The sequence below is a fragment of the Tyto alba genome, unplaced genomic scaffold (genome assembly GCF_018691265.1).
Source record: "Tyto alba isolate M040663 unplaced genomic scaffold, T.alba_DEE_v4.0 Super-Scaffold_42, whole genome shotgun sequence".
In the NCBI taxonomy this organism is placed as follows: Eukaryota; Metazoa; Chordata; class Aves; order Strigiformes; family Tytonidae; genus Tyto; species Tyto alba.
This window is the reverse complement of record NW_024881318.1, coordinates 31,585,490-31,606,947: the sequence shown is the minus strand read 5'-3', so window position 1 is coordinate 31,606,947 and position 21,458 is coordinate 31,585,490. Positions and strand designations below refer to the sequence as shown.

Here is a 21,458-nt window from a genome sequence, read left to right as displayed (position 1 = left end):
CCGGGGCGGGGCGGGGCGGCCGAGGGGCGATGCCGGCCGGCCGAGGCCGCCGCCGGGCGGGGCACTCGGCAGCGGGGGAGGCGGTGCTGCTGCAGCCACCGCCGCGCCCCTGGGGCCCCTGGGCTCGGCCCGGCCCGGATCAATCCCGCGCCGCCGCCGCCGCCGCCGCCGCCCAGGTGCTCGCTGCAGGGCGCAGGTGCTTAAATAGCGGCGCCCGCCGCGCCGCGGCAGTTCTTCGCGCCGCGGGCAGGTAAGGGGCGGGCGCTAGCAGCCCTTCGTCGCGGACCCTCTCCCGCACCTGCTCCGTTCTGCCCCCGCCCCGCGGCGCGGCCGCCGGCTGGCCCGGGCCCCGCGGGGGCCGCGCCGCCATGGCGAGGCGCTTCCCCTGGCCGCCGGGGCCGGCACAGCCCCCGCCGCGGCGCGGAGAAAGCGACCGGGCGGGCGCGAAAATGGCGGGCGCTCCTCCGGGGGAGAGGGGAAAGCCTGAAAGCGCCGGTGTGAGGAGGGGGGGGGGCACCGCGGCGGGCAGGGTTTCTGACGGGAGGCGGGCGGCTCGACCTCCGGCTGCCCCCAGGGACGAGGCCGCGGCGGGCGGGGAGGTTTGGGCTTGTGCCGTGTCTTCGGTCCCTGCCGCCAGCGCGGCTGCTCTCCTTGCCATGTTTTTTTTGCTCCCCTCAAGGGTGGGGGCTAAGGCTGTGCCCTTGCGTGTCAGTTACCCAGGGCATCAACGCCCTGGGGAAAGCAAAGCCTCTTTACCTCTTCCGTGTAGAGCCCACTGCTTCGCATACAGCTTCCCCACAGGGACTGTTAGGCCATCACTGTGAGAGGGTGGGGAGTCTGTGAAGGGGCCTCTACAAATTATTCTGTTGACATAATGCTCCAGATGCTGCTGGTGGCGGATGGCGGGAGGGGCACTGGTGAGGAGGCTCTCACTGGGGTGGTGGGCTGGCCCCATATGGGTCAGATGCTTCTCCCTCCTAGGGAGGTGGTGGACAGGCTGCCCTGCCCTGCTCCTCACTCCAGCATGGTGCGTGGGAGCTGTGCTTTCAGGGCATGGTCCGTCCTGTGGAAGATCTCAGTGTGACTTGGAAGACTTGGTGACTTAGAGCATGTCTGACAGGCTGGTGCATGAGGAGGTGTATGCCGTGGGAGGCTACTTTTCCCAGATGGAGTGGAACTTAATTGCTTGTCCATGAGTTATCTGTGGCTTAATGCCACTCAAGAAACTGGGACAAAAAGGCTTCAGGAGGCTTTTGCAGTCCTACATCTTCCTGATGGTCACAGTCATAGCCTCTCAAAGATCTACAAGTCTCTTTGCCTGTGCCTTTTGATGCTTTGAGGTGCATGAGCCCAATGAGACAGACCTTCACAGAACTTGCCAGAAATTCTGTTGGCTGTTTGAAGAAAGTCAGCTCTGGCTTTAGCTGTGTCTATCTACCTTCTCCGTAGTCTCCCTGCAGGTACTCCAGAAAATAGGAATTGCTCTGTCCCAGCTTGTGTGCCACCAGTGTCTTATATAAAAAGCGTAACACCCACATGCATGGGACTCCTCATAGCCCATTGTTGAATCTAGGTGCTGTCTTAGTTGCTTTCATGGCACCCAACCAATGGATTACCAGACTTTGCTTTGCAAGCTTTTCTCTGTGTCCAGACACCCTTTTGGTGTCATCACATCCAACCATGGCATTCGGACTCTCTTCCCTGCCAAAGTGAGTGGGCAACATTTGTGAACCAGCTTTTACTCCAGCTGTTTTTATTTTGTAGCCCACAGGGACCATAGTTGCCAGCTTCTTCATGGAGTGCAGTTCTGTCTGGCACAGGTCAGAATCCCTGACTGTGCCAGTTTGTGGTGAGAAAGATCCCTGGCACACTGGCATGATTCATTCAATTTTCTGGAAATTCCTACTGCATCTGCTTTCCAGCACTTCTCCAGACATTAACTCCCATCCCACTTGCAATAGTTATAAGTAACAGCATAGCGTTACCCTTCTACTGTGAGCTGACACAATCATTTTGTCAACCCGTATGGGCAGAGTTTCTTTCTCTGGCATGTGCACCCTGCTTAGGAATCTTTTTACATAGCCTATAAATCTTGGAAGTCCTCCTCCTAGGATATTGGAGTTGTGTGCTCTGTGAGCTGAGAGCACTGTCAGGCACTAATTAGAGACTGCATACTCAAGAGGTCAAATTGGACCTATTTGACATCTCAAAACTTGTTAGTGCTTGTAGTCTTAATGTTGCTTGAAAGCAGAAAACTGAAAGTACATCCTGTCAGGGCATTTCCCCCTGGCTCTTCATACAAGTAATTAAAAACACCATGGGGAGGGAAGAGTGTGGGGATGAAGGTGGCAAACTCTGATTTACTTTAGTTTAACCAGCTGTGCTCATGGGTGAGTTCTGCTGAATGTCAAGTACATAGAGCAATCCAGGGAGGAAACTGTGATATGATAAAGAACAGAAAACGGCATAGGTACTGAGGCAGAGGTGAGTGGAGGAAGAAATTAGATGTAGGCAGTGAGAGGAAGTGGAGAGCCATTCGTGTTTTGACTTGGAAGTTAAACTGAATGAAGTTGAGAGGACTTTTACTTCCAGGTAGCTTGGCCTATCAGGAGTCATGGTTTAATTTGAAACCTGGAAAGAAAAAAAAAAAAAAAACTTAAAAACAAAGAAACAAACAAAAACACCAAGACAGAACAAAAAAAAAAATCGCGCAGTTGTGACTTCCCAGTAGCAGTTCAAAAATTGAAAGTATGGGTCAAAACACTTAAACGGAAAACTCTTGAAAAAGATGGCTTGTGACTTCTAATGGGGTTTCCATCATGGACTACAACTGACAGGGTATTGTAGTCCTTGAAATAACACAGGCTAAACCTGATCCTTCTGCATGAAATGATTTGGGTGCTTTTGCAAGCAAAACGGCAGGAACAGAGCATACTCTGGGAAACATAAAACAGGACAGCAGTGTTTTAATTCTTCTAGTGCTTTTTTTCTTTTAATCCTCAGTTCCTGAATTCATATTACTGCATGAGGCTATCAAATTTCATATGAGTAAGGGGAAGTAAATTTATTAGCCCTGGTGTTTGCAGTGGAAATCTTGGACAATATGAATTCTGAAGGTTCAAATAGAAAGCAGAAAGTCCCAGTTTCATCATTAAAACTTGTATTCTGAAATTATTGAAGTTGTCCATAATGTGAAAGTTGTAATACAAGTATTACGTAGAAAAATTACAAGAAATTGTGATATTATTTCCTGTTCTATATACCTGGCATGGGCCAGACTTACAAAAGGGTAAAGCACTGTATCACTTAAGTTAAGCTCATAAACAGACTTCCTTTACAAGCTATGTTTCCAGTTCCCTTTTCCCTCATACTTAACTGCCTCTGCACTCCTGGATTTTGTTCTAGCAGTTTCTGACCTGGCATTTCCATGTCTACTCTCAGACTTGGGATCAATATGAAGGGAGAAAATCTAATGGAAGTATTTCAAGCACATAGTCAACATAAGGCTTGCTTCTTTCTTGCAATACTTTTTCTTGAAACACAATAAATAAAGCTTAATCTTGCATTGGGTTTTCTATTAAAATTTGGTGGTAGCGTAAATGAATAATAGTCCTCCCTTGGATTTTGCAGCCTAAAATCTGTGGCTCTCATCTTCAAAGCCACAACAGACTGTTCTGAATGTTCCTTCTTTTGTGGCCTGAAAGAATTAAGAAAATATGCACATGCTTAATTTCTAAAGTGTGTTTTAACTTCATCTCATAACAACGAGATTGGTGGAAGAGAAGCAGGCGCTGTGTTAATGAGAACAAATTTCTAGATTTTTCTTTTTAAGGGCTAAATGTTTGAATTTATATATTCTCCTTCACATTATTTCCTTTTGTCCTCATTTACTTGTACTTATGTCCATGTTGTCTTCCCTAGAGGGAACTGCAAAGAAAGGATTCAATGTTCTGTCTAATTATAGTGTATTGGTGTTACAGTGGTTAATGTGCCTTAGCAGAAAAGTATCTCAAAACAGTTGTGTCTGAAACTGGGCTTTGCTGGATTGTTCGAGGTTTTTTTTGCACTTCTGAGGCCCTTTACTTGGTTTTGTGCATTTATTGGTAGGTCAGTAAATCTGAGCCACCTCAGATAAATTATGAAAATAGGGAAAAATTCTAAACACGAAGGAGCATATGCAGTTATGACACACAGTTTTATTAACTTAGGAAAGAGCAGTGAAATTGAGGAAGGACCTACTGAATCCATTTTCTCTGCTCAGAAGTAGAGCCTTCAGACTGACTAGCTCGTGCAGTATTGAAAGTGTGCTTAGCTAAGGGTCTTCAGATTTAAATCTATCAGAATTTCTTTAATTTCTTTTTCATGACATACTGTCCCATCGTCAGTGGTCTTTATAAACTTTTTTCCCCCAGAGTGAGGCTGTGACTCTTCTACCAAGGGAGTCTCGGCTGTTTTTCAAAGCAATCTTAGAGGGACAGACTGAATTCAGAACAGTGAAGAAACATTTAACAGACATAGTTTACAAATTAACTGACCACAGTAATGGGGTGCGTTAGGGGAGGTCCCTCAGTTTGCTATTCAAGGTAGCCAGCTGCCAGGCTTTGTTGCTTCCTGCAGTGGCCTTCTTGCAGTGTGGTGCAGCCTGTTTCCTTGCTCATCAAGTCTTGTGTTTATTGTGCCTTTTACCTGCCTGCTGCTCTCTGCCTGCCTTCTCCCATGCTGCTGGGGATCTGATTTGACATTCAGCAGTAAAGCATCTAAGAACTTCACCTAATAACTGTATCTGTTCAGCTGATTCTTTAATTGGGTCCTACTCTTACAAGTGGCTAAGTAAAGTGACTCAATAGATTGCCTTGCATTGCAGACAGATAATTATGTATTTGAGTGACTAGCGGGTTTTATGGTTGTGTTTTGTTTTTATCCCAGTGGGGCACTGCAGTTACTGGGGAGTGACGTGGAGCTTGTTGTGGCTGACACATGTTCAACAGCTTGCTTCCAGAAATCACATACTACTTTGTTTTTCTTGAGGAGTAACTGTTGTTGAGGCATATGTAAGGAGGAGTCAGTCTAACTTGACTTTTAGCTTCTAGTCATCTGAATTAAGTAGCAGGGCAGTGGAAGGTGGTAGAGGAAAGTCTGAAGGTTAACTTAACAAACAGCAGTAACTAATCCGATTCCCTGCTTCAATCTGTGACAAACTTCTCCAGTCCCTTTATATCCTTTCTGACATATCCAAGTCCTAGATGAAGTTGTCTGTCATAGGAGACTGGTGAGGGGAAGAGGGCAGTCTTAAAACACTGTGATATGAGCATACTTAAGTACTTCCTACACTTGGTAGGGGGCAGCTTCCTCATGGTCCATCCAGACTTGCTGTTTTCCATTGTCTGAAATTCCTCTGGAGTTCAGGTTTGCTTTTGATGGATGGTAGCCACTTGGACCAGGTTCTCCATGGTTGCTAGTCAGCATGGTATGGAATACAGGTGTCCATCTGAGCCCTGTAGGTCAAAATGTCAGAGCAGCACAAACATCCTTGTGGGTAATGCCAGAAGTAGTATTTATTTTTTCTAGAGCTCACTGGATGGCACTCTGTCCTAACTTTCAGTCAGGCTTTCCCTGCCCCAGTTTGTCCACATCCAACAGATGTCATCCATACTACCATATGGACTCCTACCAGCCTCAGCACTAGTTTCTGGTTTCTAGTGTTTTACTTCTGAATCTAGACTCCTGTGGGCTCAGAAGCCCTCGGGGAGCAACCTTTGTTATATTTCTTTTTAAAGCTTTCTTGGAGTACAAACAAAGGACTCAGGAGTAGCGGAAGTTGAAAGGAAGTGTGGGAGCAGTATGTTTACCAGCTCTAACTATGGCATCAGTGAGACTTGAAGTGCATGGTCTTTAGTATGGCACTTTTTTTATTTTTTTGTCTTTTTAGAACAGAACCAAAAATCCTCTGTGTATGTGCTCTTGCAGCTGTGTAGGACAGGAAGCTGATTCAAGGAAAGAAGCAGAAAAGTCTTTATTGCCTGGGGAAGGAGAAGCAAGGCTTACATACTTTGAAAAGGTATGTATTAGATTTACTTGGTAAAAAGTCCTAATAGTCATCAATACTCGTTTACATTAAGGTTCTTTCTCTCAAGAGCTGTCACTTCCTGCCATTCACTACTGAAATTTCGCCATAGCTCTCTGTTTTCAAGGGGAAAGCTAGCCTGTCCTTGTTCCCAAGATTCAGCCTTTGAAAATAATGTCTCCTTGATGATAACAATGTATATAAAATAAATAACTCATTTAGCTGTGCAGCACCAATTACAGCGCCAATTTTCAGTCTAACTGTAAAGCAAATTCTGTGTTTTCATCAGTATTCTATAGCAGCAGACTTGATTAGGCCCTTTATCCATAACGGATGTACTATAAAACCGAATATGCACCAAGAGTGTACCGTATAGGCTGAGTAGCGAATGCAGAAGTAAACATTATCAGGAAGTTAGTCCCACTGTGTTTTTTTTTTTTTTCTTCTTTTGATTCATGTATTTTCATGTTCACAGATCTCCTGTAGTTTTCTGCCACTTAATGCTAACAGGAAAAAAATACCCACAAAAAAAAACCCAACTCATCTGCTTGAGGAGATTCTGTTGTAATGTATCCAGTGGCTGTTCCTGCACCAGGAGGTGAAGGAAATAATGGACAACATGGGAAACTTATTTTTTTCCTTTTTGTATTTGGAGCTGTGTTGCTCTGTGCTGGATTCCTGCTTTCAGTCTTTATTCTTCAGTCGTGCCCATCTGGAACCTTCAGTGACTGTAACGAGGTCCTTAAGGCAGCTGGGCCTGTGCTGGCTGTAACTGGACTCGTCTGTGTTTTACTGGCACGATCAAGGGCCAGGCTGTATATCAGACAAAGACAGTTGCAAAATGAGCAGGTGTACAGTTTTGTTTTTTGTCATGGGAGCTGTCAGTTTGCCCAGTTTCTCATATTTGGATTCCTGTTTTTAACTAGTGGAATGCTAATTAGCATCCTGGGCATTTGGGTTCCTGGCTGCAGACCGGGCTGGCACGGCATACAGCTCAACTACACCAGCAGTTCTGATGTGGACCTCCAGGGCTGTGGATTCCTGTCACTTCAAATCATGGGACCTTTGATTGTGCTCACTGGGTTGTGTTTCTTCGTGATAGCTCATGTTAAAAAGAAACAAAACTTAAATCTCAACCAAGAATCTTGCGAAAATGAAGAACATCCTCAGAGCTCTGAATCTTTTCAGGTTACAGTAGGTGGGTAAATAATGTGTGAACTTTACATTTGAGAGTTAGTAGAGCGTTTTTTTCCCCACTAATGATTTAGCTCTGAATATCACTCATTTGAGCTCTAAGCATGTCAGTTCGGGCATGTCAAACCAGCCAAAACAGAAAAATGTTGCTTTGGCTCATATGTTTTCTGTGTGGTCAGTTCAGTTACCTTTCTCTAAAAGAAAGATACCTCTCCTTTGGCATAAAAAGAAAGGTCTGACTGTCTGTGCAAAAGAAGCCATGTGATGTGATACAAATAAGTCCAATCTCACTTCTTTTCCCAGAGGGTGTAGCTGACACTACAAATCACAGTTCTAATAACTTCTGTGACTGTATTTAACATGTATTTTAGCCTTGAGCTCTGACCTCTTAAACAGGAGAATCTGAATCATAAGCAGTGTATTGTTTTGGTTTTTTTAATCATGGCCACATCTTCCATCAGACAGAGATGTAATTGCAAGATGCTCTGTTAATTGCACAGTATTTGAGTAAATGTGATATATTAGCAGGGAATGCTTCCCTACATATAGCACTGGGTTTAATACCCTGTGAATATGTTCTATGCATATATTATTCTGCTAATTTTCTAACTCAGAAAGGAGTCAGCCATAGTACTGCTTGACTGTCATCTGGCTGACTGGACTTGAAATTCATTATGCAAAACTTCTTATTTCTGCCTGTCTAAACCAATGTACACACCTGTAACCTGGTGACCCTTAGACATGAGGGTTTAAAGTCAGTTTTCCAGCCACCAGGATAAATCAAAAGGTTGCGGAAAAGAATTCAGATTGTCTTTAAAGGCAAGAAAGCAGAATTAGTGGATTTCTTTTATACTTCCATCAGGAAAAGTAATACTGAAAGGCTAAAGGCTGAGGTCTGGTTGGCATAGTGACATTCTGCAACAGTGGTGAGTCAGCTAGAAAACACCCCCCACCTTACTCAATATTTTTGATTCTCCCTGACCTGTCCCTACAGACAAATGGCAAAAGAAAAAAGGTGCCTGGCAGCTGTGACTGTTTATAGAAATAATGCAAACTTGGTGACTAATACAAACATTCGGTTTAAAAAATAAAAATAAAATTTGAAACTCATCAATTACAGAATTGAAAACGGTAGATATGCTGCACAGTACACTTAATAGTGAATTATGTATTGATAGTACCATGGAACTGTTAGTAGTGTGCCTTCAGCTATGAGTAATTTAGTAGGGAAACTGTCAAAGCACACAGAATCAGTCATCAGAACCGTTAATGACTTGAATACTTTTGCTATAACACTGTAGTAGATGTGGACAAACTTAAACTGTCCTATTTTAGATATGTGGGGAAATGTAAATACTCACCTACACTTAAACAGTAACTGTGTGCTTTGCACTTGGAGCTTCTGCAGGCAGTTGGCAGTGAAGAGGTTTGGGTCTCTTAGCTAGATGGAACGCTCGCCTTCCCCAGCTGTGTTTTGTAAATGAAATCTTCTCTCTATGAATATGCTGCATCTTTATTTTGGGCTAATTTTGGTTTTGAATGTCCCGCCGATGTACTTTAACAGCCCAGAATATAACAGTTCTGTGGGATCACTGCACTTTGTCTCAAAAGCTAGATAAGTACAAATATTGTAGTTCCAAAGTCAGGAAGTATTCTAGGGTATGGTTAGAATAGACGGTGATTCTGAACTTTTTAGAGGTAGTAATTGCTGTTTTTTTTCCCTAGGTGATGCTGTAATGGTATTCCCACCTCCACCACCTCCTTATTTTGCTGACCCTGTGTCACCAACTGTGACACATTGTCTTATGTCAAGTGGTTTGCCAACAAGTGAAAATCCTCCACCATACCACTCTATCTTCAGTGATGGGTAAGACTGTTTTCTTCTGTGTCTTTGGAGATCTGGTATGTTTCTCAAGGTATCCAAGACTGTTCTTAAACAATCACTGTGAATTAACTCTCTACTAGGCAAAGTTTTCTAGTGCATCATTTGACTTATTTCAGCTATCTTATGTGAAAAGGCATTAAAATATCCTAGTATAAAAGAGGAATCACAAGCCACAGTCTGTCCTTCTTGAGGGTTAAATTCTTACCAGTTTATTATGCCTGAAAAGAACCTCTTAAGTGAAGACAAAGTCTTAAATCATTAGCATTATTTAAATAGATTAGATTTCTTCCACAGATTGTCCAAAAGAAGGTGCCCCTGACAGCAGTGCCACAGTGGCGTGATATCCACACTGCCAAATTTTAGGAAGCCTCTGTAGAACCAATGCAATGAGCTCTTCATGACACCTATCCACGGGCCCTGGGAACACCATTATAATTTGTTGTGTTCTCCCTGTGACCCTTATCTCCCTGCCTTGAGGAGTGAGACCTGCCATGCTGGTCTGCCTGGTTCCTGCTGTGGCAGTGTGTCCACATAAAAGGGTACTTTGATATTGCAGGAGAAGAGCAGGATGCTCCAGGGAGCTTAAAAGGAAGGTTGTAATGTCAGCTTCATCTCAAGATGTTGTACCTTACCCATGCAGCCACTCTTCCATCCATTGAGAACAACTGATTTGCAGGGTGCTGCCACCACCAAGCTGAGGGAGAAAGAGCTACTGACTGATCAAAGAGTTGTCTGCACCACAAGAACTTGCAGGGTTATTTATCCCCTGTGGGTTACCACCAGTGGGCTGCTAACTTGAGGGTGAAGGAGGTCACTGCAAGGGCCATGTACTAGGAGCCAGAACTAGATCTGTCTAGGAGAGCTAGATACCACAAGCCTAGAGCCCCCAGCTTGTTTTCAGGCCCCTAATGATACAGAGTTGACTTGGCTTTACCTTATGGAAGGTCATATGTCAGCTTGTTTTTTTGATCTGTGAGTCAGTAGGTGATGTGGGACTTTTTCATTGGATGACTTTAGTTTACAAGACTGTATCTGCAGCATCCTAAGCATTATCACTGCAGCAAGAGCTCCAGCCTGCCTGGCCATGTCCAGTCATGGTAGTTGTTGGGCCATTGCTCTAATAGCTTTCACTATACTCCAGACTTCTCCACTCACGTGAAGCAGCATGTTCCATGAGCAGCTGTCGCAGCTGTGTGCCTGATGTCTGTACTTCTTCAGAACTCTAGTGCTAATCTTCCTTTTGAAGTAAACAAGCACGAACCCTCTTCCTGTCCAAAGACCTAAATGCCACAGGAGGAGGATACTTGTGTTAGCAATGGTGCTTATTCTTGTTACCACACTGTGTGCAGCCATGTCTGTGGTTTTTTAGTCATCCTTTGAAGTATACCTGGTGAATTCTGGAGGCTCAGCCCCACTATGCGAGGCACTCTGTTCTCTAGTCAGTCACTATCAACAGCTCTGAATATTGTTTTCTACTTCCTAGTGCCCTGCTCCAAACATTTTCTCCCCATCTTTGTTGGAGACAGCGGGTGCCTCCTTCTCTTACTATTACAAAAAGCCAGACTGTCCTCCTGCCTTTTCTCAAAATCCCTTTTTTAAACTTAGAATAAATACCTCTATCAAAACCCCTACTCACTCTTTCTTGCTACTAGTGCAACATTCACTAGTGCAAAGCGGGACTGGCCTGCAAACAAAAAAAAAAAAAAGATCATGTACATACCATCTAGGAGAGGAAAACACTCAGTGTTTGGTTCCCACTGACTGAGGTCCAGCTTGAGGTTGATGATTTGTGCTGAGGCATGCAATGCCTAATAAACCCTAGCTACATACATAATTCATTGTCTTCTGTTTTTCAACTTAAATTGTTTGAGACAGAGTACTTTTTGTACAAAGGTGATGAGAACCTGATGATTACTCAGTGCCCTAAAACATCTGCCATTTCAGGATGACAAGGGTAGATGTGGGGATGCAAAGATGTTGGAGTTGGTCAAGCAAAAATGCTTTTCAGAGGGCAGTGTCTCTCATGACCAGGCACAAAGTGTTGTGTGATGAAACATTTTATTTTGTTAAGTATGAAAGTCTTTGCCTGTTCTCAGATTGCAAGTGAAATATATGAGCTCTCAGAGCTATACTACTGCAATCAAAGGACACTCAGAGCAAGCAGGAGAGAAAATAAACTGCTGCTAAAAGAAGTGTTTACATGAAGTCTCTGCGTTCTTATTGGGCTGGATGAAGATATCCACAGCTGGAAGGTGTTTCATACCAGCTGTTGCTGGTCCTGGAGTTAGGCACTACACTGAGCCTATTTGTGCTACAGCTCCAGCATGCACTGTAACTCCCTTCTGGCATGTACATCCCAGATGTGCATACAGAGCAAGTGGATGTGTGTGGAGAAATTACTTGCCCCGAGTGCAAACCTGGACCTCTGGTAGGCCTGAGACAGCCAATTCAAATACAGTCCAAGGGCACCCTCAAAAACTGTTTCAGTGTAAATGCATTTAGAAGACCAGACTGGAGTGGATGACTGGGAGAAATACGGGAACATGCATGTTCTGCTGTAGCCTTACAAGCAGCTGAGAGACAGACTTACTCTTGTACCACCTGTCTGTAAAAGTACAGTGTATGAAACTGAGGGTCACAAGTCTTCTCTATCCTGTAATTTCAGGTCCTGAATTCAGATGTGGGCTGCCTGCCCATGCTCTTGGTAAAATGTGTGGATTATCAAAGGGTGTGAAAGAATGCACGCAGCACATTCTGCACTGAAAAAGGAAAAACAAAGGGTGGTATGGGAATGGCAAAAAAGCCTGTTCCTCAGGCTACTTGTGGCCTCTCCCTGCTGATGCAAATACCAGGTGACCCCTCTTTCTTTCACCCATTCTCCTACAAAATCCCCTGCACCTGGATCAACTGCTGCAACCCACGAATGTCCAGTTCTGGTGCTCCAAACTTTGTGTGTGATCCTATCAACTCAATTGTAGTTAATTGCCTGTCTGGACTTCTCTATCTTGTGAGCATATGTGCACAAAGAGACGGTTTGTAGCCAAGCTTGTTGGGGCAATTTCTAGTGGAGTGGGCAGAACACCTCAACCTTAGATGCAGAAACCCTGACGTACCTGCTTTGGTATTCTGTGGCTGGGGGTGCTCTAGCTGTTGTCCTTCCATGCTCCCCAGGATCCTCACAGAGACCCTGTGAATTTGATACCACCTCTGGGTATTTCATTCACTCTCCCATGGCTCAGCACTTGATAGCAGCCACAGCATCTTGACTAGTGCCCATTGGTTCCCAAGCCCTTTCGTGGAGAACAGGCCGTGTCCTCATTCTTCCTGACATAGTGCCGTGGTTGAAGATCCCAAAGCTGGAAGGCAATACCTATTTCATCCATGGGTGGTTACTAGGCAAATGTGATTTGCCTCTTCAGTCCATTGCCCTCTGTTCCATCATCAAGTGCTGTGGTGGAGGCTGTGCTGGCTGAGAGAGCTTGTAGAAAACTGAGTCATGGTCTGATCCGAGAAGTGGTTGATTTTTTTGCTGCATCCTGTTATATAGCACTTCAGCATTTGTCTTGTAGTATGTTCTCTCCCCCTTAAACACACATTCTCACACACCAGTAGCAACACTGAAGATGAGATGACTGTGCTCCATATTCCTGCTCCCCACACAGTATTGGTGGGGGTACAGATGTACACACAAAAGCAAGAATCAGATCTGGGAGTGAGTCATGAGGAACGAGTTCTTCTCGTTCCTTGGACAGCAGCTGAAGCAATATGCTGAGGGCCAGCTCCCAGGTGAGATGAGCAGGGTACCAGAACCATGCCAGTGCAACCAACTGGGATCCAGTTATGATGGTCAGAGGGCGGAGAAAATACTTGGCTTCCATCCTTGACTGTCACTGGGAGCTTAGCAGTCTGATTGTGTCCAGTTGCTTCTGTTTCTGCAGCTCTGAGCAGGAATGATACTGCTTATGTCTGTCAGGGGTTGCTGGGAAGTTTAATAAAAGTTTCAGGTTGCCTTTCCTGTAAGATCTCAAATGGCTAGGGATTGTGATTTTTGCGATGCAATTCTAAGTCTAATAACTGTTGTTCATAAGGGAAGGGGACAGTGTGTATGTGATAGACTACAAAAGGTAAGATGCATTAGGAGCTGAGGATCAGAAGATTTAGTAAGAGTGTGAGATAGCCTTGCAAGAAGCAGGTAATACCCATAAGCTAGGCTGTGACTGGTGATGTGAAAGGTCAGAAGGGAGCTTGTTTGCCCTTCCCCTCTGAAGTAATAGAATTTGTGTATGAGTCATTATATAGCCCACAGAATGAAATCCTAATGCTTATGCAAGTTCTTTGCTTCAGGGTTTTTTAGGGAGTGTGGGTATACCTGTATGTTTATGTAAGTCAAGTGGAATTTCACTCACTGTAGAGAAATGAATTATGCTAATATGCAGTTTTGTGTTTTATAGAGCACAGCTTGCAGATGATGAAAGAATGGTTGCTGTTAGAGACTATGAAACTGTATATACAATTTCTGGAAGCAGCTCACCTTCAGATATTTTACCAATGTTGTACCTCTCCTCTGAATCACCTCCAAAATATGAAGAAAAAGCATCAATAACAAATACTGAGTACTCTTCATCATCATCTTCATCTTCTTCATCTGTTTCCTTAGCCACATCTGACACTAGCTCATAGAGGACTGTTTACTAGACTTCATTTTTAAATTAAATTGTACAGTGAGAGTTACAATTTATGAATTTATTTACATTTTGTAATAAAAGCAGTAATGTTGTCTGTGTCTAATTTTTCACCAAAAAGCATGAATGATGAACTTGGGTTTTAAGAAATATTAGATATTGCTGGGCTTCTGAGCAAGTAGTCTGAAGGGATTCAGTTGACTGCAAGAATGTTAAATGCTCATGTTGTTCTGTTACAACTTCAGTTTCTGTTTTTAGTTGTCCTTTATATAACGGAGGCACTGAGACCAACTCTTTTTGCTTATTTTAATTAAATCTTGGAGCTTCAAAAAAGAAATAATTAGAAAGTGTTTTTATTTCTATTTTTGTATTACTTTTGTGGAAAATACTTGTTTGCAAAGTTATTTGCTTTATATGTACTCTGAGAGCATCACAAATAGTGTTTAAGATTGGGACCAAATACGTTTCGGGGAACTTAAATGGTTACTTTTTGTTCTGTCTGGTAACGAACACTCTATAGCTCAGTTTAGACCACTGGTCCTTATGTAAGTATAATCCTTATGAAAATCGGTTTTAGCTAGCAGTTAAGAGTCCTAAGGCAACACTGAGGATAGACTAACAGTTTCACTGTGGTAATGACTGATTTCAGGGGGATTATGCTACTGCTCTGTACCATCATCCATGGTTTATACAAGGAGTGCTTATTTTATGAGAGTGAGTGCCATTCAGCAATGGTATCTTCCACGTGCAGGTGTTACTTATCAGCAAATACAAGAGAGGCAGTTTCATGGAGATACGTGCAAAAGATGTTTTTAAGTGATGCAGCACTTGACAGACCCTTCAGAAATACAGCCCTCTTAGCTTCTCTGTCCATGTGCAGCCCCAAAGTCAGCGGTATCTACCTGCCTTCAGGATGGAATGACAACAGATTCTGGTTCTATTTTGTGAATGTTTGCACCCATTCCCAAACTGAAGGATTTGTTTGTAGTAGGTAAAGATAGAGAGCAGGAAGGGAGTTGCTGCTGACCTTTGAAGATTTATAACTTGCTCTGAACCCTGTTTGAGAAAAACAGACGTGATTCTGTGCCCAGAAACAGAAGGTGGCAGAGCTACTGTTTAGGTTTGGTTCAGCACAGTGAACTTGCCAGCATTAATACATCTTGCAAGAGCAATCTCAGTCTTTCTCCGCTGAGTCTGAACAACAGCATGCCCCGGGACCTCAGCTACACCTCAGCTTGTCTTCTGCCACTCTGAGTTTCAGGGAACCTGGCTGTAACAGAATGCCAAGCTTTGAATTAAGCACTCAAGTTCCCTCCTGTGCCTTGGGAAAGGTGATTGCCTTGTGTCTTCTTTCTGTGAACATGCCTCTCACCTGCAGAGTACTTTAGAGAAATGTTCAGGAGCTCCTACATTTGGCCATTTGTTTCTACCCCTGTGTTGTTCCCTCAGTCCTGCTAGGGCAGCTCTTTGTGCAGCCATACAAAACCAAACCAGTGCGTGAGGTATATGTAGCCAGCGATGGAGCTGAGGGGCTTATGTGTGCAGACTAATGAGCAAACAGAACAGAGAAGTATTTACTATGTGGGAACTGATTAAACTGTCATGACAGCCATGGTAAATGTCTATATGAAGAAAGGGGATCCACAAAAGCCAGCAGGCATTTTGTCCTCTTCTCTCAAGTGTTTTTTACCTTGTGAGTTTTTCAAGGATGCTGTTCTTTGAATGCCTGCTATAATCCAAACTATGGTTTACCATCTTCTGATTATTTTTTAAAAATCTTTTGTTGCTAATCGGATTTTTTAACAGTAGTGCCCACTGCCCTGCATGCTTTGTGCATACAAATCCTTGCACATGCCAAAGGATCTTGTCTGTTTCTCTGGATTTGTCATGCTATTACATAGCAAGCGTAGAAGCTGGGGTATTTTACCTGAAAGATCCCATGCAAACAAAGACCCATGTTGGCTTTGGTTTGTTGTTTGAATTACAAATCACTTATTTGCTGAAAAGGTTAAACATCAACAAGCATTTAAACAAACAAATCTTGAAATATGTCAATATCTTTAAAAAACAAGCAAACAAAAAATACCTCTGATTGCTAACTGGAAAGGTATTAACCTTTTGTGCTGCCTGCAATTTGCTTAATCAGTTGTTCCCAAGAGGTACCCAAGAGACCAGACAAATCAAGTAGAATATGTTGACTCTGAGCTGAGTCCTCTGGAACTGAAACATGATCATGGTTTTCGTCAAGGTTATTGTGTTTTAATATTCTACCACAGAGTCTCCAGTGTGGATCACTTTATTTCTAAAAAAGCAGTCTTCACAGAAAGCATGCTTAAGAAAGCTGCTGACCCGACACTGGAATCAGCACCTGAATTTCCTGGGAAGGGTAGGTGATACGTATCTCTGAAAATGAGTACTGGCAACAGAATTTCTATCATTTTGAGAAGATGCTTAGGAAATTGTTTCATGTACAGCTGTATTATCATCTTCTATTTTTGCCTTGGAGAATCATCCCTTGAATACTCCGTGGATGTGCTCTGTGTATCTCCATAACCTGCTCAGCCCTGAGAGAGCCAACATAGCCAGGGCAACCATATTTGCTTACCATGTTGTCAAAATCTGTTTCAGCAAGGTCAGAAAATGTAAGAGTCTGGCCAATCTGCCTCTGCCACTGAAAGCTACCACAGGGTGGACAGCTTTAGTGGGAGGAATTTTTGATGTGGGGAGTAGGGGTGAAATGTCTGTATTAGAAAGGAAGCAACACCTTGTAAAACTATAAAAGTAGCTTAAAATAATACGCAATAGCATTTTTATTGAGGAAGTGAGATACTTTACTGTCACACTAATGGTGCTATAACCCCCTTTCTGCCCTAAGGTTAGCTTAAGTGTTAGACATACAAATGCTAGGGAGCAAATCAAGTTGGTTACTGATTCACACTTGCTTAAACAGGCAAAGTGGGAGGTAAGGGTTGCTTATCCTTTGTAAATGAAGTCTGTCTTCCTTGCTGCCTGCACTGACGTTGCTCAGCTTCTAACTGCAACACTACAATCCTTGGGATAGGAGAAAGATTCAGGAAAATATAAAAGGATTCCTCTTCTCTGGGAAAAGTCTCTCTTCCTGCATCACCAGCAGCTAAAAAAAAAAAAAAAAAAAAAGGGAAAGCTAACGCATCTGAAAAACTGGGATTGCACAGATCTGTACAATGATGCTGTGTTTTCAGGACAGCAGCACTTCCTGGATTGCACCCACCCCATCTTTGCCTTTTGTGATTGGTAGCACTGTATCCATCTATCCATTTTCCATCCTGCCTCTTCAGTCGTGGCTCATGGGGTATTTCTGTGCCCAGGCAGACGTTTTTGCCAACATCTCCATGTTTCTGCAACAAATGTGTCAGCCTTCATCTAGATCTGTGCTCCTCCCTCTATCACACATGCATGTATCTGGATAATTAGGTAGGAAGTATCTTCAATGTGGTGTGCCTGCTGACAAGACAACATTCCCCGGGAGCATATAAAACCACCTTGCATGTAGATGCGGTTGTGGACAGCTGGCTGAACCTGCTTCTCGCAGCTTATTTACGCTTTGAGGCTAGCAGTGCAGCAGTACAGGGCCCCAGATTGCAAGGCCCACTCATGGTGGTTGTTTAGGTACTGCTTTTACACACATAATTCATGTTTTCCACTAAAAATGCCACATGCAATGGTCTTCCTCTGGGAAAGAGTCTCTCTTAGTCAAATCATGGGCTCCTTACTCTCCCTACAATTGTGTTTCATTACAGAGTGATACTTTGTACCTACTCTTTTTAAAGCCAATTAGTGTGCAATACCATGGTATAATTTCTTTTATATGACATCTTTTGCATGTTCTGTGACTAAGTCCTTGACTATATTACAGGCATGTAAGGAATTAAAACCTCGCTACAACAGGCTGATAATGTGAACAACTATGTAAAAATTAATATCAGAACGAGAGAAAAAGGTTAAGTGAGGGCCTGTCCGTGTTTATTAGGATGACTCTTGAAACAGAGAACTGAGGAGGTGCAGAGCATTACAGGAAACCTGCTTCCAGCAGCAAATGCTGCAGGGAAAGTCTGCATTGATGATAGAAATTTATGTAGAGGAACGGAAAGCAAAGTGTTCAGGGGTGAGGTCCCTGAAGCAGATGGGAACAGAACTGTAGCGACATCTGAAAACAGCACCTATTCTGAAAAACTCACTCTGACCAATTCCTTAGGTTTCACAAAACTGTCTTCATTTGTTTAGGAGTTATTCCAGGTAAATGGGGGTTGCATTTAATAAATCAGCACCTTCAAGTTAGTTCCTAGAACATATACTTACTTGGCAAAGGAAAGTACTGGCCTTCAAAAATCAGTGTGATCCAGTAATCTCTTAAAACCTTGACAGCTGCCTGAATGCAGCATTGCCCCTGTCTGGGGAAATGATAGGAGAAATGTAGGGAGGCTTAGAGGAAATTAGATATTACAAAGAGGGAGCAGTTTACAGATAAAGGTGTAATTTTTATTTAGATCCTACTACACCAAACAGAAAGTGTTTACCATCCCGTTCTCAAAGTTCAAGTGTGTCCTGATTTGAGCCCAGAGGACAACTGAGCACCACGCAGCTGTTCACCCACCTGTTCCCCCTCAGGAATGGGAAGGAGAAAATAGAGTGAAAGGTTCAGGAATCCAGATAAAGACAGGGAGGATGGCTCATGCATTGCAGTCATGGACAAAAGACAGACCCATTAGGGGAAGGAAAAAAACCATCACTATAATTCGAACAGTAACAAAGACAACACTTAACAGACAAGGTAGGACAGTGAGAAGCACCACCAAGTCCAAAATACATCTCCCCCACCGCTCCCTTCTTCCCCGGCTCAGCTCTGCTCCCCATCTCTCTGCCCCCCCCCCCCAGCGGCGCAGGGGGCAGGGGTTGGGGGTCACAGTCAGCTCGCCGCTCCTTCCTTCTCATGAGGTGGGGTGAACCCTGCACATTCCTCCCCTGCTCCACGTGCTCCCCTCCCACTGGAGACAGTTCTCCATGAACCTTCTCCAGAGTGAGTCCTCATGGGCCGCAGCCCTTCCCACGCTGATCTGTTCTGGGTCACCCCCACGTGTCACAGCCCTCCCAGCACCGAACCACAACAGCGGGGGCCGCTTCTCCCCTCAAAGTCCTGGCTTCCTTCAAGTGCAGTCACCTGTCTTGGAGTGGGCTTCTCCACGAGCTTCAAGTTGGCCTCTGCTCCATCGTGGACCTCCATGGGTGGTGAGGGGTCAGCCCTGCCATCTCACCACAGGATACAGGGGTCTCTGCTCTGGCACACCTCCCCCCCTTCCTCCTTCCTTCCACTCACCTCAATGTTCATCCTTCTCATAACTCTTCACAAGTCCCACTCACCCTCCCAGGTTTCCCTTCTTAAATACATCCTCACAGAGGCGCAGCCACCACCGCCGTTTGGCTGGGCCCTGGCCAGAGGCAGATCTGACTTGGAGCCAGGGGAGCTTTTGAGAAGCTTCTCACAGGGCCCACTGCTGTAGCCCCCTCCCCGACTACTAAGAAACCCCACCACTCAAACCCAGCACAAAGTGACAAGTAGCCATGGAAGAAACTACCTGTATCCTCCAGTTATATCACGCACTTGCTCAACAGCCATGAAGTCATGTCCTAGGTCAGAAGCAAAGAGCATCAGCCACAAGATGAAGCAACACCCGACTTGGAAACTCTGACTCCAACCAGCATTTAAGGACCGTTGCATAGGACCAAGGGAGTGCTCCAACACAATCCTGTTGCAAATAGCAATTTCAGAGTTCTTGAATGAATGAGAGGAGTAAGGTGACAATACATCTGTATATAACATTAGTTAGACAGCTACTATTATATAATGCTGCTATTAAAAGTATGTTGGAAAGCCTGGAAGATTCAGCAAACTATGACAAGAATGATTCATGGTATGGAAAAGCCCGACTTGCAGAGAGCAGTAACAGAAGCTCATTCCATTAAGTTTACCAAATATAAGGTTTCAAGGTGACTTAGGTTTTGGCTCTAATTACCAATACAAGGACAACAAAACTAGTATTTCAGCACTTCCTAATTTAGTTGTCGTCATACGGAGGCACTGCATTGCAAGCCCTAACACTTTGATCAAGTGGTACAGAGTCCTGACCTGACTTGTTCCTGGGGGAAGGACTGATCTTGGGTGTATTTGTCAGAAAATTTGGTGCCACGCTCAGTAATAGAAGAGACATAATACTGACTTTGGAAACTTCCCAGAGGTTTTTTTAAAGGAGTCCAGTACTAATAATCCTAAAGGTCTATCTGCTAACAAATGAGAAAGACACATCTGCAATTGCATTCAGCATCAGTTCTGAAGGCACCAAATTCAGTGAGTAGCCCCTTTTAGAAGTGAGCTGTTGCCACACTGTGTGATGTGAATGCACAGTAGACTAAAGGCACCTTTGCTGATTTTGAAGAAGCAGTCTGAAGGGTGAGTTTTCTAGTTCTAGAGCTATTTTTATGTTATAAATCTCAGGATAAGCTTGCTTCCCTAGAGCTGTTGGTAGCAGGAAATATCATTAAACGTTCTACCACCTGAGGAGTAATCTCTGTCGTGGGTGTACTCCCCTGCCATGCTAGTCAAAACAGATTGAGTAGTTGGATGGTTTTCCTCCTTAAGGAATTACACAAAGACATTCTACCAGAACTGTCTGACAGCAATTACTTTAGTCTGAAACTTTTTTCTTCACTGTAGTCTGTTAAGAAACAGAAAATCCCAACATTCAATTAATCTGTATGTTTAATATATGGGACATATGTTCAACAGAACAATTAATTGTGATCTAAAAAAAAATATTCTAGGTACTTCTGGGTACAGAATAAGATCCATCACTTTACCAGGTTTAACATCACAGGAGATGCTTTCTCATTCCTGCAGTGGTGCCCTATTCAGGGTATGTGGGCTTTATTCAGTATAAACTTTGAGAAAGGGGTGGAGATCCCACAACAAAAAATGTCCACAATTAAGGGGAAATTACACAGCAATTATGCTACCTTCAAACAGCTGGAAAGCTTTGACTGGCTTGAAATAACTTTTCTGCCATAACCACCAGCTCTCCCAGGCTGTTCAGCGCTCACCGCCCTGTTGCTTACTCTCCCACCCACTCACTGCTCCCCCTTGGCAAAATATCAGAAAGCCTACTTTGATATTTTTTTAAACCACAGAAGCTCTGGACTGCAGAATGAGCTGCTACAGAGGTCCAAGCGTGGCTATAAATGCCACGCTTCAGAGCACTACAAAGGACTCCCAGCAGTGGCCACACACTCTCCTGGAGCTCTGGGTTGCTGGAGTGGTGGCCCAAGGGGAGCAAGTTGTCCTGCTGCTGTTGACTAAACGTATGCTGTCCATATGTTGGATGCATCAGCTGGCAGGGGGGCTAGGAAAAGCTGCGGTGGCTGCAGCTTCCTTTCTCTCCCATCTGGCAGGGGCATAGCAAGGAAGTCTCTGTGGGTGCCAAATTATAGAGGAGGATAAACAAAGAGATAAGCAGCCATGCAAGGGTGAAGCAATTTCGGAAGTGATGGTGGTAATTCAAGAAGTCTTTAGTGATCACTTCAGGCTTCACTTCCCAGACCTTTA

General features: G+C 44.0%; 1 protein-coding gene across 2 annotated transcripts; it reads left to right on the top strand.

Annotated features, from left to right (window-relative positions):
• The first annotated feature begins 30 nt into the window (after positions 1-30).
• On the top strand, positions 31-14,162 carry TMEM171 (transmembrane protein 171). Of its 2 annotated transcripts, none has more exons than XM_042804886.1 (5): positions 31-250; positions 5,968-6,058; positions 6,540-7,262; positions 8,984-9,125; positions 13,595-14,162. In XM_042804886.1, the coding sequence occupies exons 3-5, from the start codon at positions 6,632-6,634 to the stop codon at positions 13,821-13,823; spliced, it is 1,002 nt and encodes a 333-aa protein (XP_042660820.1). In that variant the 5' UTR covers positions 31-250; positions 5,968-6,058; positions 6,540-6,631; the 3' UTR covers positions 13,824-14,162. The 2 variants fall into 2 exon arrangements, with proteins under 2 accessions (XP_042660820.1, XP_042660819.1); XM_042804885.1 differs by having other exon boundaries at positions 5,930-6,058.
• Positions 14,163-21,458: the final 7,296 nt, after the last annotated feature.

Excerpts from the sequence above, each read along its gene's own strand:
- TMEM171 (XM_042804886.1), top strand. The coding sequence starts at position 6,632 with ATGTATCCAGTGGCTGTTCCTGCACCAGGAGGTGAAGGAAATAATGGA. Across the intron at positions 7,263-8,983 it reads ATCTTTTCAGGTTACAGTAG|GTGATGCTGTAATGGTATTC; the intron begins GTGGGTAAATAA and ends TTTTTTCCCTAG. Across the intron at positions 9,126-13,594 it reads CACTCTATCTTCAGTGATGG|AGCACAGCTTGCAGATGATG; the intron begins GTAAGACTGTTT and ends TGTGTTTTATAG.